Source organism: Myotis yumanensis, unplaced genomic scaffold (genome assembly GCF_028538775.1).
Source record: "Myotis yumanensis isolate MYYU_CA2020_CCGP unplaced genomic scaffold, mMyoYum1.0.hap1 SCAF_5, whole genome shotgun sequence".
In the NCBI taxonomy this organism is placed as follows: domain Eukaryota; kingdom Metazoa; phylum Chordata; class Mammalia; order Chiroptera; family Vespertilionidae; genus Myotis; species Myotis yumanensis.
The window spans coordinates 51,242,587-51,261,223 of NW_027223756.1; the positions used below are offsets into that span (position 1 = coordinate 51,242,587).

Sequence of the window (18,637 nt, forward strand, 5' to 3'; positions counted from 1 at the left end):
TGGTTAGTAAAAAATTATGCAAATCCTAAAATTTTCAGTTCAACTGGTTTTCTTTTGGAATGAGGAAAAATTTAATGATTGGCTTCAAATTTTTTATTTTTTAAATTGATTTTAGAGAGAGGAAGGGGAAGAGAGAGAAAGAGAGAAAGGGAGAAAAAAAAACATCGATGTGAGAGAGAAACAGCAATCGGCTGCCTCCTGCAGGCATCCAGACTGGGTATGTGCCCTGACTGGGAGTCAAACCTGCAACCTTTTGGTGTATGGGACAATGCTCCAACACCGGCCAGGGCTCAAATTCATTTTTAATATAAAATATGTGAGTGTTATTATATGTTAAAGAAAATAAAGAAGTATGACCCAAATGTTATTTTTTAAAGCTAATATAAAATACTTTTCAAAGCATACAAAAATTGTAAAACAACTGAGGATTTTTCAATAAAGATACCAGATATATTTACTGACTAGAGAAAACAAAGATATGTTTAATGACTTCTGTTTCCAGGTCACCTTATTGAACGATACATCATGAAATCAATAGTTGTACATCTAGGAAATTTACCAATGGAGCTCTCTTCCACTGGTGTATATATTTTAATTTGTCTCATGTGGGTGTCTCTTCCGTTTTGGTGATTGGCTAGAACAGCAATCTGTATCATGAATGTGCGAGTTGGCTTCTTATGGTTATCAGTTAAGGGAACATGAATCCAGCCACTTGGTTCCACCAATTCAAGTTGCTGCCAGGAAAAGAAAAGTCAGATTAGGCTTGCACCCAATGAATATAATTTATTATAATGAATACATTCTAAAGTTGACTTATCTGTGGATAGTGTCAGGCGGGTACTAGACTTATCAAGGTGATCATGTAACTTATATAAATGCCACTATGTTGTATACCCAAAACTAATATTGTATGTCAACTATAATTGAAAAATTACAAATTTTTAAAAAATAGAATAAAAAAATAAAGTTGAGTTAAAATTAACCTCTTGCTCATCAAGAGAATGACAGTATGATAATAACCATTACCAGTTACTGGACACTTTTACCATGGTCTATTTCTACAGGTGCTAAACACATTACACGTACCATCTTAGTAGGGAGTCTTAGTGTTAGAATTAGACATGTATAAATGTATACATCCAATGGAAGACCATGTTGATAAAAGCAGGAAAATAATCTAACATGCTTCTGATATATTTTATTTCAAGAAATATGCCTAATACATCCAAAATCATACAACAATCAGATTCTATATAAATTATAAGAATATTAAGAGAAAATCAATTATTAAATAAGCATTAAACAAAGCTTTCTTTCTTGGGAATAGTAAGTGATTTATCTAGTCTTGATGATGATCTAAAATCTAGATCTTTAATGTTTTTAAATAAGAAATGATAGATTTTTTAAATTTAAATTTTATTTTAAACAGGAGTCCAAACTGTCCTTACTTCACAAAGAAAGGAAAACCGTAAGTCAAAAGGTAAACCAACATTTCTAAAAGTTTTCCTAAAGTATAAAGTAGTTTCTAAAACATATATATTGTTTTTTTAATTGCTTAATTAAAGGGTACAAATGAATTATATATGCATCACAAAAAATATAGGTTTATCTTATCAAGACAGTCAAATGACAATGAGTGTCAAAAACTCTAACTCGGGGTTCCGTGAGTTACTCTAGAAAAACAATTAAATAAAAGCCATGATATCTTCCTTTTTCTTCCTTTTCTTTTATCTTCTTTCATTCTTTCTCTTCTCTTTCCTTCTTTATTCTTTCTTTGCTTTTTTATTTTTTTAAAGAAAGAGGGTGGGTAGAGATGGGGCAAGAGAACTATAATGATGTTAAGAAGGTAGTTGGTGTTCAAGACTAAATGATTTCCCCCTTTTAACTACAAAATATAAGAATAATTGAATCTCTACCCCCATGGCATTTCGGTCAGTGACATTTTATAAACTTCCACTAGAACTAACTCAAAATGAGTGCATCAGAAACCAGATATACCTAGTTTCTATCACTAACCTTTTATTCATTCAGGCCACAAATAGTTATTGAGCACTTAAAATGTTCAAGGTATTGTTCTAAGTACAGTTAAAGCATACAAAGCATGAACCCAAAGCCTATTCCAAACCTTAAAAAAAAAGCTTAGAAGCAGACAAACATCCTCTATGGCTTCATTCAATTTCTTCATGCATGAAGTAAAGGGATTGGACAAGTTATCATCCAATATCCCTTCCAGCTCTGACATTCACTGAGTCTGATTAAAAGAAGAAAGATGTAGTAGGCAGATGCCCACATCATTCCCCCAAATCTGTGAATATGTTAACATAGCAAAAGGGACTCTGCAGATGTAATTAAGGTAAAGATCTTGGGATGGAAAGATTATCCTGGATTACTTGGGTAGGCCCAAAGTAATCACAAGGGTCTTTAAAACAGGAAGAGAGACACAGATGTGAAGAAGTAAAGGCAGGAGTGATATAACCACAAGCCAAAGAATGTGGGCAGACTCCAGAAGCTGGAAAAGGCAAGAAATAATTCTTCCAAAGAATCTCCAGAAAAGAATGTACCTTGCTGACACCATGATTTTAATCCACTGGAACCATTTTGGACTTCTCACTTCCAGACTGTACAGTAATAAATTTGTGCTGTTTTAAGCCACTAAAGTGTGTGGTAACTGGTTATAGCAGAAATAGGAAACTATTATAATAGACTAGAGGTCTGATGCACAAATTGGTGCAAGAGTAGGCCTTCCTTCCCCCAGCTGCCAGCACCGGATTCCCTCTGGCACCCAGGACCCGGGCTTCCTTTGGCTGCCAGCAGGCACCCAGGACCCGGGCTTTCCTCGCAGCCCCGGCTTCATCTGGAAGGTCGTCCGGAAGGATGTTAGCATATTACGCTTTTATTATTATAGAATATATACAGGAGTTTAGAGGAGGGAGAAAGCACTTCTGGTTGAAATAATCTATTCTCCAGGTAAATGTATAATAATGAATCTCAATAATGAACAAAAAGTGAAACCAAGATTCTAAATTCAGCTCCTTAATAATGTAATGTTTTTGACAAATTTAACCATTATTTCTGACAGATATAATGTTATTTTTAGAGTATTTTAAACACTTCAGTGTACAAAAACCTGTATTAAGATTTTATAACATATATAACTTTTGGCATGATATATTCAGAATTATGAATGTAGTAAATTATTCAATAAATGCAATTAATTAACTATTTCTTCCGAACATATCATAAAGTTTAAAGTACTATATATTACAAAGTGTGTGTGTGTGTATATATATATATATATATATATATACACACACACACATACATACACATACATATGGCTGTTAATGCCTCTCAGATGGCTACACCATCAACTATATTGCTTGGAAGTCATAAACACCAATTCATGTGTCTACTTCACTTCTATTGTGCCCAGTTTGAAATTCTTAGAGTCATCTCTATAAAGTTATTCTTCTTTTTTTATTTAAGTTACTATTCTGATACTGCCATATTTAAACTTATTTCATAGATTTTAAAAAAAACCTCATGTACCTATAAATTTAAATTTTTGAAAATGATTAAAAGATTAAGATATTTTATGCAAAAAATATTTTTAAAAATATTTTAAACAGAAAACTAACAAAAGGCAAAATTTTGCCAAAATAACTTTCCTTTTTTCCCTTCCATTTCTGGTTGAACCTCAATAAATGAAAATCTCATCACCACTAAGATATATTTTTTTATTCCTTGTGTTCTTTCTGCCATCTTCCCCTTTTGGCTCCTTTCTCCACACAATCACTCATTTGAAAAGTTGTTGTTTTTTAATTTTTCACCTGCTAGTTGTCTGTATCCCATTCCAATCTGAATTTTGCTCCCCCATTGAAACCAATCTTGCCAAAGTCACCTGTGATTCCTCACTTTGCCATATCAATTCTTTAATACAGCTTAATACTATATTCTGGATTTTCCTCATCTAATAATGTGCCTGACCAATGTCTATTTGTATTTGAAATTTTTAAGGCTTTTAAAGCTTTATATAATATTATAGTTTAAACATAGTTTTGTGTACAAAAATATATAACATGGTTTACAAAAGATAAGAGAATTTTGTAAATGACAAAAAATAACTGGTAATTCAGTAAAGACATAAATTTAAAGATTGAGAAGTTAAGACTTATTAATGCTAAGGCAATAGGATACTTGAAATTGTCCTATATAATTGTATCCAGACCGATGACTTCAGGTACCTCAAGTGGATATATGCTGGTGATTTAAAATTTTATATCTCCTTTTTAAGAGGCAACTTCTTTTTTTTTTTAATCCTCACCTGAGGATATTTTTTCCATTCATTTTTAGAGAGTGGAAGGGAGGGAGGGAGGAGGAGAGAAAGAGAGAGAGAAACATCGGTGTGAGAGAGACACATTGATTGCTTGCCTCCCCGAACGAGCCCCAACCTGGGCAAGGGATCGAACCTACAACCCAGGTTCTGTGCCCCTGACTGGGAATCAAACCCGCAACCGTTAAGTCTCCAGGCAGATGCTCTAACCACTTAGTAAAATTGGCCAGGGAAAGAGGCAACTTCTGAAGGGACCAGCAAGGGAACAGCACAGCCCTGGAGTTAATGCTCATCCCTGCTTGCCTCTTCAGTCTTGTCTTGAGTGGTCTTTCATCTAATTTCAGTCATATAATCTGCAATAATGCAAAAATAAATTTATACTATGAAGAAAACTGATTCTGAAAATATTCCAAAGATTAGAGATGGCAAAGAGATATTAACTGTATTTCATTAAAAATGGGTCATCTGTTGTGTGTATCTGCAAAAACAATTTTTTAATTAACTGAAATGAAATGAATTGCTTGAAAAAATAAGGAAACAAGAGATAGAAAATAAGAAATCTGGTAACTCGATAAAGGAGGTACCACAGCTAATAAATGTGAAGTCAGAAGAGAGAACAGAGAAGAAAAATATGAAAGAACATAAGAGCACCGCCCAGAACTGAAAGACAAGTGTCTCCTCACTGATGGGATCCACTGAGCACCCAGCACAATGACGGAAACATCACATGTGCGCGCGCACACACACACACACACACACACAACTATGGTATAGCTCGTGAAATTTCTAAACATCAAGGATAAAGAGATTATAAATGCTTCTACAAAGAACAATAGGTCACATGCAAAGCATCAAAAATCAAGTGCTCCTTAACATTTACACTGAAAACTATGAGGCAATGGAGAATGTGCTTAAAATTGATAAAAAATTACTTCCAAACTAGAATTCCATACCCAGCCAAATCATCCTCAAGGGTGAGATTAAAATTAAGTTTTCAGTCATGCAAGGCTTCAACAATTTTACCTCCCATGTGGAGTATACAGTCCACCAAAATAGGAAATAAATCAAAAAAGATGACGACCTGGGATCTAGAAAACAAGAGATCAACCAAACAGAAGGTGAAGGAAACCCCCAGGATGATGTTGAAGGGGTATCTTAAGAAGACAGCTGTTAGTCCAGGTCCTCTGAGAAACAGACACCAAGACATGAATAGATGTACCAGGTATTTATAAGGGCAAATGTCTTTGACTGAAAAGGGGAGGGAGCCAGGGAAGGCTGGAAAAGCTGTCAGACAGTGATGCAGGGCTGAGCCCAGGGGAAGGAGACAGGGAAGGAAGGAAGGCTGGGTGGACCATGTTAGACTGCAGTGCAGTTCCAGCAAACGTTGGGCAAGGCTCTCAGGGACTCCTGAAGCCCAGGCTGCCTGTCAGGATTCCAGAGTCCCCAGGAATAAGCCTGGTTTATTACCCCTGCTGTACTCCCTCAATGGCTGGTGGAAGGCATGGTCTTGCACTAGTGGTGGTGATGGATTTCAAAGAGCAGCTGGGGCCATCAGTCGGTTACTCCTATGGATCATACTTCTAAGAAGAACCTTCTCATGGCCATCTTTGGTAGCTATGTAATGTGTTACTCTTGGCCTAACCTAAACTACATTTCCCAGGATTCCCTTCCTCACATGTTTCTGGTGAGATGGGACACGAAATATTTTCATACATGAGTAGGAGGGCACAAGTGAAGCAGCAGCCATTTTGTTTTTCACACTCAAGTTGAGGTAGGAGCTCTTGTAGATCACACATGTTACTATCTGCTGGCTCACTTCACTGTCATGGGACAACAGCTGGGCCCATGGACTTCAACCTCCAGCATCATGACATGAAAACAGCTTATAGATTTATTTAATCAACTACTTGTGTAAGGTAAAATCCCTGTAATAAATCCCTTATTACATACTGCCACACACGTCCCCTACACACATATATACAGACACATATATATGCTGTACACACACACACACCCCCTAGTGCTCTGCTTCTCTGATTGAACGTATACTGACACACTGACACAGTAGCTGAGCTGGAGGTCCAGAAAGAACATTTCCCAGAAAAAAAAGTTTCCAAGCCCTGGCTGGTATGGTTCAGTTGGTTGAGCATTGTCCCGTGCATCAAAAGGTTGCTGGTTCAATTCCCAGTCAGGGCACATACCCAGGTTTCAGGTTCAGTCCCAGGTAGGAGTGCATGCTGGAAGCAACTGATCAATGTTTCTCTCTTTCTCTTTCTCACTCTCTTCCCCTCCCTCCCTCCTGCTCTCCTTCCTTCTCTTCCTCTCTCTAAAAATAATCAATAAAAATATATTTTAAAATAAAGGAAAAAAATGTGGATCCAAGAGAGTACATGTGACTGTTTCAAGGGGTATTTTATAGATCTGTCAGAGAATTTAGATAACTGATAATATTTTTTTTTAATTAAGGGGGGGAAATGAGGCAATTACTAATTCCAGAAAAATAAAATTATGTCTAAAAAGGAAATTTAAGCATAGAACATGACATGAATCAGGTATAAACAATATGTGGTCAAAATAATGAAAATGTGCTTAATAATTTCAGCAAATACCATGAAAAACTATACTAAGAAGATGAAGAGAAGGAAAGTATATTAGGGAAGAAATGAGATTATAGAGCTAAGTCCTGATGTTTCACAGTAAGATATCATTAGATCATGTTTTTAAATATAGATATGTACATACACCTTATTTAGAATTCTACATGTCTATTACAGATATCTGTGTACAAATGTTATTTAGAAATTAAAGCAAATAAGGCTAAAATAACTAAGAGGATTGCTCCCAAGGATCAGGATGGGGATGTTAGATAGGGAAAAAAGTGCTATTGTTATAAATGCTATTGCAGTCCTTCCAGACTTTTAACATATGTACATATGTTTTATTGTATAAAAGTATATTTAAACCTTAAAAATTAAACTTAAAAAGGTGGTAAAATATTTTTTAAAACTAAAGAAATTACCACAAAAAGTTAGCACAGTGGTTACCTCTACAGGATAGGGAAAGGATTGTGACAGGGAAGGGAAGAGGGTATACTCCCAGCTTCTGGGATGCTCATAAAGTTCTATTTCTTACATTAAAAAGTTATATACACATATAAACTGTATATGTATGTTTTATGGACTTTGGGGAGGAGGGAGTGCTAAGTACACAAAAGAAACAACTGCAGAATCTCCAGCACACAGTTGCAGAACTTCTCATGCTATAAATGAGGTATAGCTTTTCCCAAGACCCTGATATTCCAGGTAAATTATGATTTGCTATTAAGTGGGCTCTAAAATAAATAAATGTACATTTCCCTTACATTTGATATTTATGTTTTATCCTAGAATAAAAATGAAACAGAATGTTTGTATGTTCAGTTGATATGAGAAAACTTTATGCAAACATATACAAATTTGGCCTGGCCAGTGTGGCTCAGTGGTTAAGCGTCGACCCATGAACCAAGAGGTCACTGATTCAATTCCCAATCAGGGCACATGTTTCTTTCTCATTGATGTTTCTATCTCTCTATCCCTCTCCCTTCCTCTCTCTAAAAATCAATAAAAACATTAAAATATATACACACACACACACATATACATATATACACACACACATATATATATACATACACACAAATTTAGACTTTTCACATGCATGAGTAATTCTTAAGGTATAGCAAATTAAAAAGTATAGTCATTCCATCACCTTAAATCTTAATAGTAAATTCTCAAAATAAGGAGAGGTTAAAGATAGACTTTATGTACACAAGTCGGTAATATATCTAAGGCTGTTTGATGGCTTACCACTAGATTATAAACCACTGAAAAATAGATGGGGGAAATGAGGAATTTAATATCCCAAAAAAATCACTATAAAATACTTTTTATATAAATCATTTGACCACTAAGTAAATAATTGCTTATTTTAAAAGTCCAGTAGAAGCAAAAGGAGACCCAATTACTTTTTTTAAAAAAGTTCAGTAGAAAAATAAAGCCTTTAGAAAATATTTTCACAATCAAGAACTGCTAAAAAACTAAGGCAAGCTTATGAGGAGCAAGTGACAAAATCAGCAGATACATTTGATTAAGAGACATACAAAGATTCTTACTGCAAGGACATCACAGTTCCATGCAAGTAATGAATACAAAGCAGAATTCTAACTGCAATATAATCCTAAATACATTTTAAGTAGATGTGGAGCTCTGAAGGGGACTGGAAAGAAAGGTAATGGGAATATTTAGGAGTGGATGAGAGAGACATCCATTAATTAAGGCTAAATCCACCAAGTTTTCTGGCTTTATGACTTTTCCTTTTCTATGAAATAATCATAGTTGAGTTTTACTCCACATGTACTGATTTTACTCCAGCCTTGCAATAGCTCTATAAAATATACTATTTTCACCTTCATTTTATGCACAAGAAACCTGAGGCACAAAGAAGCTAACTTTCCAAGCTTCATAGTTAGGCTGCAGAGCAGAAACTCACATGACTCCAAAGCCCATGCTCTTGGATCTTTATCAACTCAAAGATATAAATGTATAACCAAGAGTTACTAGTATATGTAGCTAAAACTCCCCAATTTCATGAGATTACAAAGAAAAGCATACAAGTAGGTACTTTTACATCACCAGTTTTCAAGGCCTTGCACCTTTCAGCTACCATTTACTAAGCTGTTACCATATGCCAGACATTTGATATATATATATATATACTTTTTAAAAAATATGTTTCTATTGATTTTAAAGAGAGAGGAAGGGAGAAGGAAAGAGAGAGAGAAACATCAACGAGAGAAACATCAATCAGCTTCTTCCTGCACACCTCCTACTGGGGATCAAGTCTGCAACCTAGGCCTGTGCCCTGACCAGGAATCAAACCTGCAACCTCTCGGTACATGGGATGATGCTTAACCAACTGAGCCATATTGCCCAGGGCAGCATACATTTGTTTTAATCATCCCAACACCACAGCCCTAATTCGTAGCTGAGGAACCTTAAGTTCAGAGAGGTTATATAATATGTTGAGGGTTACCTAGCCAGTGCAGGATTAAGTCAGGATTTGAAAATAATTTCCTACCAAAACTCTGAACATCAAAGTAATAAAGTAGTCTTCGAGTATGTCTGCCTGAAATAAAAATAAAACAAGAATATATTCTAATATTAGAACAAGTGAATAAATATCAGAAATTCAAAAAGCTATAATCCTGTATATGTTTTAAAGACAGGTGGAACTCTGAAGGGGATTGGGAAGAAAAGAAATGAAAACCTCATAACCCTCATTGTTTCCTATTAGTTATGGGGCCTCGACATAAAGCATGACAATGGGAACACACAAAGTGCTTGTTACAAGTCCAGACAGAGGTGAAAACACAACACACATCTCTAGTTATATTAAAGATTAAATGCGAGCATCTCTGGTATTCTCAAAAACAAGTTTTCAAAGCAGCTGGACTAACTACCACCCCACAACACACACACACATTCTGCTTGCAAGATCTGTGATTTCCATTGGTCCCTTAACTCATATTTATAATAAATTTTGTTTGTAAAAGTACAAAAAGCCACCTCATAATTTACTTTCAAGTGTTTCTGCAAATCTAAAACATCTGTCTAGAATAGTTAAGGTGGAATTATACAAAATGAATATTTTAGAGTAAGAAGTAATGAACTGTATTTAATATGAATTTTTAAAGTACTAAACTAACTCCACTACTTATTACATAGATGTTATGAAGTTTGATTTCATCTTGATGTAAATTACTATCATTTTGAGAAAAATGTTAACCTGTTTCCTCAAACTGCAATCAATGACAACTGAGTAGAAAAGTAAAGACATTCCTGTTCTATTCACAAGCACCAGTGGACAGCCCAGTGGGGAAATGGCAGTGTGCCAAGTTGCCCTGTGAGCAATTAGGCTTCCTGGCAATCAGGAGACTCAGGCGTCTTAGGCCCTTATAAAACTAGCAAGTTAAGGAACTGATGCCTTTCCTCCCCTTCCCTGGAGGCACATGCCAGATATAACTTGTTTAGATGACAATCTTTTCCACCTATAGGACTAAAAGAAAGGTGAAGACGAATAAAAAGCACACTGAGGAGAATCATGTGAGAGATTAGCAAGTATCATTGCCTACTGGACCTATTGACTAAATGTAGTAACTGGTCCCACATAGACAGTAATCTCATTCTAATAATCAGAAGAAACAATGATTAAAAGATTAATATAATGATTATGAAATGTAAAAGTGCTTTTAATTGATTAAGAAACTCAGAGTAAAATTCAGAAGCAAACAAACCTGAAATTCTCTCTCAATGAAAAATAGTTCAAATGGGTAAAAACCTAGTTTCAGCAAAGACGTGTATAACTTCTATGTGAAAAGTTCCTAAGAAAAAAACAAATGATGTTGAATGATTCAAATAAACCTTCAAAGAGACTGGGCATCAACTTCCATTTCACAAATTTAAACCTGAAGTTCTCTATTATCTGTAAATGCTTTCTCTTCTTGATGTTTTGCAAGTTTGAGTGAAAGGTTCAGACTGCCAACACACTGGACTACATTTTGCAAGTTTGCTGTGTGTCTAATATGATATCCAGCAGCATAATAAGAATAAAAATGAATAAAGTAAATAAGGTTAAAAATTTATGTAAGGATCTATAATATACTTTCTAATATATTCCTTGATTAGGTAGGGTCAACTAAAAAAATTTTCTAACTCAATATTAAGAAGCCACCATATTTAAGTATCTGAATTTCAAGTGAAATACAGGACAATTTTATAACATTTTTATATTCACTTAGCCAAGATACACTTTACTTCATAAATAAAATAGATTTTAAGGGGCAAAAGTCAATATGTAAATCAATCCTTCTTCATACATATATATATAAGTATATTCCAAAAATCTCATTATTACCTCAATACTTTATAATTTCATTTAAAGTTTTTCATTATTTTATAGTCTATAAACATATAAGCCTTTTCTCTACTTCTTAATGTGCCAGTGACAATCATGTAATATACATCTATGACAACTGAGACTATAAACAGAAATCCTTACAAATTTAAAATATAAGGACCAACAAATGTTTCACTACACTCAGAAAACACAGAGTCTTTATTCCAAAAGGAACTTTCAGTAAAAAAAATGATGTGTGAACAGCAGACACTGATGTTCACACAAGCACACTGCAGACAACCCAGCAGGCGGTTTTCTGTTTTTTTTGGATTATGCTCTGGAGGTGCTGGCACAATGGAATTTCAATACCATAATTGCTTATTTCTCTGTGTATCTTTAAAATAACAGGTAAAGAAAAAAAAATCAACTACAAAAATAACAAAACAAAATGTTTTTAATTCTTTTCAAAGGATGTAATTTATAACCATTACACAAATACAGAAGAAGCACAAAAGGGGGGAAGAAAAGAAATAAAGTAATGTTCCAAAGGTTCAGTTTACAAGGACCTCACACTAAGTTTTTTTTTCTTTCTCTGCAACCCTTACTAGAAACAGTATTATTTGCTAAAAATGCACTAGCTGCCAAGAGCCATGGTCCATCTAAAGCAAAATGCTTAAGATGGAAACAGAGTGTTAATACAGAAAAAAGGGCACGATTCAGTGTACAGATTTCTGTGAAACCTACTTTAAAAAGAATAAAATCTTGATTAGGATATCTTTTTGAATGAAAAATAATTGCAAAAATCTATAATATATGTAGCACTATATTGAAACAATAAGTTGTAATCAAATTTCAAACTTTCTAATTAAACTTTCTTTTTTTGGTAAGTTATTGGGAATTCAACACTAGCCTTGGTTCACATGATAGAACAATGGGAAAATTTTCCGAGTGGTTGAACACTAACCCTGACAAGTGTGGAGAGCCAACTACAATACATTATATGGTAGCATAACCTGCCACCCACGTTGCTGAGAGAACAGCTTTCAAACACATGCACTGAGCTGTAAAACCACAAAATCCCTTATTACACATTGTCTTTCTTACTCTAGGTGAAATATACCATCAATTCTTTCCATTATAAATCTTTTTTTATTACTATTTTTGAAGCCCACTTAACAATTTGATTGTCTTTTTCTTACAATGTAAAAGATGCTTTAAAAAATGCAACAGGAATGTTAACATCCTTCTACTGTATTACAATGAAGGCTGATGCTGCACAATTTCTCTAGCTCACTTTTGGTGACTCATATCCCCCTAATGAGTTGTAAGCTAAAATTATTTTTTTCCCTTTAAAAGACCAAGCCCTAATAGTGGTTCACTAAATTTGTTAAAGCATTTGAAAACATTTGCTTTCTTTAAGAAAGACTAATATACTGCTCTGAGGGTTCTTTAATAAAATATATGGTTTGCATCATTACCGAGAGAGAGAGAGAGAGAGAGAGAGAGAGAGAGAGAGAGCGAGCAATTGTCAAAATCTGTTAGTGAATGACTGTTCCTCTGTCTTTTCCAATATTTCTCACTTCCCCCACTCTGGCACAATCCAAACCTCAACCAACCAACCAACCAACCAACTAACAAACAGCCATTTTAGATTCAAGGATATAATGGTGCTTTAGACAATACTTGTCATATATTGGTAAATGAAGCAAGAATGCAGGACAACAAACATGCTCCATCCTCAGTAGAGCACTATGCTCTGTCAAAGTTGTTACCTTTCAAAAAACAGCTCACTGCAATGACTATCGAACCTATACAACAGGGTTTGAGATACAGAACAAGAAGGGTGAAAATATAATGAACTTAAAGACACTACTTTTTAGAGATTCAAGATGTTTAAAATAATTTCTAAAGCTATGTGTTTTTCTCTAACATTTTGCCTAATTAATTTCCCTCCAACCTTTTTTCTCCTATCTTGTACATTTCCCTCCCCCCAACTTCCTCCCACCAAGACCCACCTCCACCCACAGTCTGCTAACTAAATCATAGTATTCCAGGATAGTTACAGGACATAACAGTTTCTTCTGGGGTTTTCATTTGCAAAGTTGTTGGCAAAGAGAATTTTATTTGTGTTTCTAGTATACCAACATGGTCAATTAGTCCTGTGAACTACTGGTCTTTCTGCCTGATGGCTTGGTGAATTATTCAGTGAGACCTTTCATAACCTATAATTGAACGCAACCAATTAACCTCAGAACATGACAATGCTGGTATCTAATGGGATTTTAGGTTTATCTTCACAGACCCAAGTAATGTCATTTCCTCCAAATTGGTGATATATTATTTGACAGAAACTTTGTATTTTTCACAAATTGAATTTGTAAGTTATGGTATATAAATTACTCTATGTAATTTATGGAAGTTTACCATAAAAAATGTTGAAGCTTTCCAAAACCAATAATCAGCTATTATGCTTATATTTGCCTATATAGTTTATACAACTAAATAAAGAATATGAGATGTAATGACTATGTAATGTACCAGCTGGGTACTGGAAATATCAGGGGGAACACTTTGTAAAGTATATGATTATCTAACCACTATGCTGTACACATGAAACTAATACAAAATAATACTGAATATCAACTGTAATTGAAAATAATTTTTGAAAGAAATTTTTAAAATAGCTTTTTCATGGGGAGCTGGGAGGGCTATGAGAATCCTGTAATATGCTATATCCAGTGCTCTTACCAAGATTTCTCCAGAGGTGCAGAAAGTGCTGTTACTCTCCCAAAAACTAATATAGAAATAAATTTGTATTTTACTTTAAATATTCAAAATATCTTCATATTGTCAAATATTATTTATTTTTAAAAAACACAAAAGATAATTTGCACTTATTGAGTGTTTACTATGCATCAGGCAATATGAATAAGTGCAAATTTTATCCTACTTGTCTCAGGAATCCAATGAATGAGCATTGTTATCCCTATTCTATGTATGAGGAACTTTAAGTTTCAAAGAGGCTAGATGTGTTACTAAGTTTCACACAGCTAACAAGTGGCAAAATTGAGGTTTGAAACCAAATCTGTCTACTTTGCTAAACTGTCGTTCTTCAACATCACTTGGCCTAAAAAATATGAGATAATTCCCAATCATCTCCAAGTATCATCTTATAATAACTGGATCATAGAGTATTGCCAAGTTTCAAAACTATTCTATCCTCTATAATAAAAGACTGATATGCAAATTGTCCCCTTGACCGGGAGTTCGACCAGGAGTTCAACTGGGAGTTTGACCAGGGGCGGGGACAGCCAACCTCCCACGGCCCCTGCCCCTGGCCAGCCCGACCTCTGATTGGCCCCTCCCCTCAGCCGGCCCAGCCTGATCGGGCTCCAATCGGGGCGGGCCAGCCAGACCCCACCGTGCACGAACTTGTGCACCAGGCCTTTAGTAAAAGAATAATATCCAATTACAGTAGGTCCTCGGGTTACGTTGGAGATCTGTTCCTACAGCGCAATGTAACGCTATTTTCGCCGTAAGTCGGAACCCACCTACATAAGCACCTACGTCACTCACATGAAGCACATACACAGCACTAATGAAGTGAAACAGTAAAAAAAATTTAAAAGAAAGATAACAATTCCTGACCTTTACTTGTGGTAAATACATAATAAAAAACATAAAGCACATATGTACATATGTTGAAATGATGGAACTTTTTTTAAATAAATAAATAAGAGATGGCGACGTAACCACGAAACAACGTAGTCCAATGTAACCTGAGGACTACCTGTATTTACCGAGAAACAACTAGGAGATGAATAAATGAATAAGGGTGTTTTGATAGCCATATAATTGTATCAACACTAAAGTTTTATTAATAGTAAAACAATACTCCAGTTTTTTACTTATCAAGTCTAACTGAAATGGGCTCTCATATATATGATCTTCCATACACAGGCCTGTACCCATGTTACCTGCTCACACACACACACAAACTCATCTAAACTGTCACACACAATACTGTTTCTTTTTAATTTAAATTCTTTATTGTGTAAAATATTACATATGTCTCCTTTTCCCCCCACTGACCTCTCCCCAGTTGCTCCCACCCCCCAGCTCATGCCCTCAACCCCTCTACTGTCTGTGTCCATTGGTTATGCTTATATGCATGCATACTAGTCCTTTGGTTAATCTCTTACCACCCTCTCCCACCCTCCCCTGCCTTCCCTCTGAGGTTTGATGGTCTGTTTGATGTTTCTCTGTCTCTGGATCTATTTTTGTTCATCAGTTTATGTTGTTCATTATATTCCACAAATGAGTGAAATCATGTGATATTTATCTTTCTCCGACTATACTCTCAGTTTCTAAGCTAAAAGTATTATCTATTATGCCAGGCCACAAAGAAATGAAAGCCATCTTAATACTATAGGTATCAAGATACATAAATTTTTTGCAAAGAAGGATTTTTTAAAAAATATATATTTTTATTGATTTCAGAGAGGAAAGGAGAGGCAGAGAGAGAGAGAGAGAGAGAGATCAATGATGAGAGAGAATCACTGATTGGCTGCTCCCTGCAGGCTTGATCCTCTACCGGGCATGTGCCCAGACCAGGAATCGAACTGTGACCTCCCGGTTCATAGGTCAATGCTCAACCAGTGAGCCACACTGGCTGGGCACAAAGAAGGATTTTAAAAACAAGTTGAATAACTTCATATAGTAATATTTTAAAACTATTTGATATAGTGAACCAATTTAACATATATTCTATCAAAACCTGTATTGTGATTACCTCTTTTTTTGCTTTACAAATTTCAAACAGAAACAATTTGTTCAATTGTTAGTCCAAAGTGCCCTAAAAGCAAATGCCTATTAACAAGGGCATTTCCAAAACTCAATTGCTACTCGCAACTTCCTGCTATGAGAGCCTTCAGATTGGCTAGGGCAGTGGTCGGCAAACTGCGGCTTGCGAGCCACATGCGGCTCTTTGGCCTCTTGAGTGTGGCTCTTCCACAAAATACCACGTGCGGGCACGCATGTACAGTGCGATTGAAACTTTGTGGCCCATGTGCAGAAGTCGGTATACAAAGTTATTACTATTAATATTGTATTCGTTTAAAAGAATATATCCTATCGAGAAAGTATTAGGGCTCAGTAGTAGAATTCAGAGTCATCAATATTAAGTCAGCTTTGCTTATATTGCAAATAAATCCAATCAAAATAAATACCATAAGCACAAAAAATTTCAAAATCAAAGGAAGTGTCCAAGTTAGTAAACTATTACCTTAGCCAATAAAGAGAGATCTAATATTTTGACACAGTAAGTCAACATATGATCAACAGATTTTATGCTATTAATGGGGTCATATCAGAAAGATTAAAATTGCTCTTCCAGAAGTCACAAAATAATAATGCCACTGATACTGTAGTTTCAAAGTATTAAATCCATATATTTAATCCAATGCCGATGAAAATTTCATTAAAATAAAAAACAAATAACTAGAAAACCCACATAAGATGTATGCTCTGTCCAACTTTGGACAATTGATATTGAAATGCCAAATATCAACATCAATTTTTAAAAAGCCACTTCATGCTTAGATCCAGCAGTATGGAATTGAATCCAAGATAACTATCTACTATCTGTTACTAGAACATGCCTTAATAAAGATAAGACACATTTATATAGCATAGTCTGACTTCTTACAGTCATGTATGAGTAAGGATAAAGCAAGCAGCCACAAAACTAAAGGAAAAAAATAAGTATGGAAGGTCATAAACTTACATTGACTGAAAAACCTACTGTGTATTTGGCATATTACAGATGTTTTTACATACCTTATCTCATTTAATCTTCACAACCACCCAATATTGCAATTCTCATTTTTTAAGTAAATAAACAGAGGTTCAGAAAGAACAGAGAAATTTGCCCTGTATTGCAAAATAAAGAATTGATAATATCAAGATTCCAACTCTGATCTGACAGACTCCAAAACCCACAATTAAAGCAGCATGTGGCAAAGATAATCTAGAAACATGTTCCTTCCTCTGGCGTAGGTCTCATCCTTCTGTCCTACATTGAATATAATATTTAAAACTCAGATTGCAGATTATGAAACAGACTGGGTTTTTGCCCCATAAGCCAAGGTTAGAGAACTCAGCGTACAATGGCGAGTACAATATGACTCTAGAGGAATAGCAGCAAGTTTCAAATGACAACTTCAGGTTAAATGGAGTTCAATGAGTCATGATAATTCCATGCCACTGATAATCCTGAACTTAGTAAACAGAAACTTTTCAAATTTGAATTCCATATTTGCCTTAGATAATCCTCTCTCAACACAAAGCAACTCTTCATACAAAATAAGTGTTTTAAAGCCAGAAACACCTCTCAATGCCTTTCACTAATTTTCTCAGAGAAAGAAGATTTTAAAATGGATAAAGCTAACATTTAACAACTAGATTTTACAAACCAGCTGAGAATAATTTTGACTTTTTATCCTTTTATTACCTTAAATGTGAAGCAGCTACCTTATATATTAAAGTAGAAGAGTGAAGGCAGGCAGAGATTTCTTTTCATTTCTCAGTTTGTTCTTATTCCCTAAAGTGCCTTAACATAGATCACCTTTGGGCCATGATAAGAGGCAAGTTATGAGTCTCCTGGATTCTCCCAAGGTAAATTACAACCCCTTTGGTCATTATCTTCTCTAAGCACAACACCCTATGAGCTTCTTCAGGCTGATACCTTAGGACACATCTTACTAACAGATGCACAAAATAAATCGAGATGCAGCACAAATGCTCATAGACACAGTTCATAGCCATGGGGCTTGATGCAGAAACGCTCCCTGTAGTTTCCAGGGTACGTGCTGCCTCTTTAGAACGTTCTCTGCAAAACAAATCCTGAACCCTACTTTTGCTTTTCACCGTTTTTCCTAAAAGTAAAAATCCTCTTTTGGTTAGTGAAAATAGGTATTGAGGTAGGTCTTTCGTGAAAGTAGCGTAACATAACACGTAGTTTTGAAAAGTAAGGAAGACCTCTATTTTCTTTTTATTTTTTTAAGGCTTTACATTTTAGCTGTTTTAGATTCCCAGCAAAATTAAGAGGAAGGTACAGAGATTTCCCATATACTTTCTGCCCCACACAAGCAGTGCCTCCCCCATTATCAACATCTTCCCCCACCCCCACGCCAGAGTGGTGCATTTGTTACAACTGATGAACCTACATGATATCACCCAAACCCCAGGGCTTACATTAGGGTTCACTCTTGGCGTTGTACATTTTTTGGTTTTGGACAAGTATATAATGTCATGCACCATTACAGTATCATACAGAGTATTTCCAATGGCCGAAAAGTCCTCTGTGCTCTG

General features: G+C 35.3%; 1 protein-coding gene across 2 annotated transcripts in view; it reads right to left on the reverse strand.

Moving 5' to 3' along the window:
- Positions 1 to 428: 428 nt before the first annotated feature.
- Positions 429 to 18,637, reverse strand: part of ANAPC10 (anaphase promoting complex subunit 10) — a 59,803-nt gene continuing 41,594 nt past the window's right edge. For both annotated transcript variants that reach the window (XM_070415251.1, XM_070415249.1), the window contains one exon: positions 429 to 734. In XM_070415251.1, the coding sequence (XP_070271352.1) occupies positions 504 to 734 (231 nt within the window). In that variant the 3' untranslated portion in view covers positions 429 to 503. The remainder of the gene's footprint in view (positions 735 to 18,637) is intronic.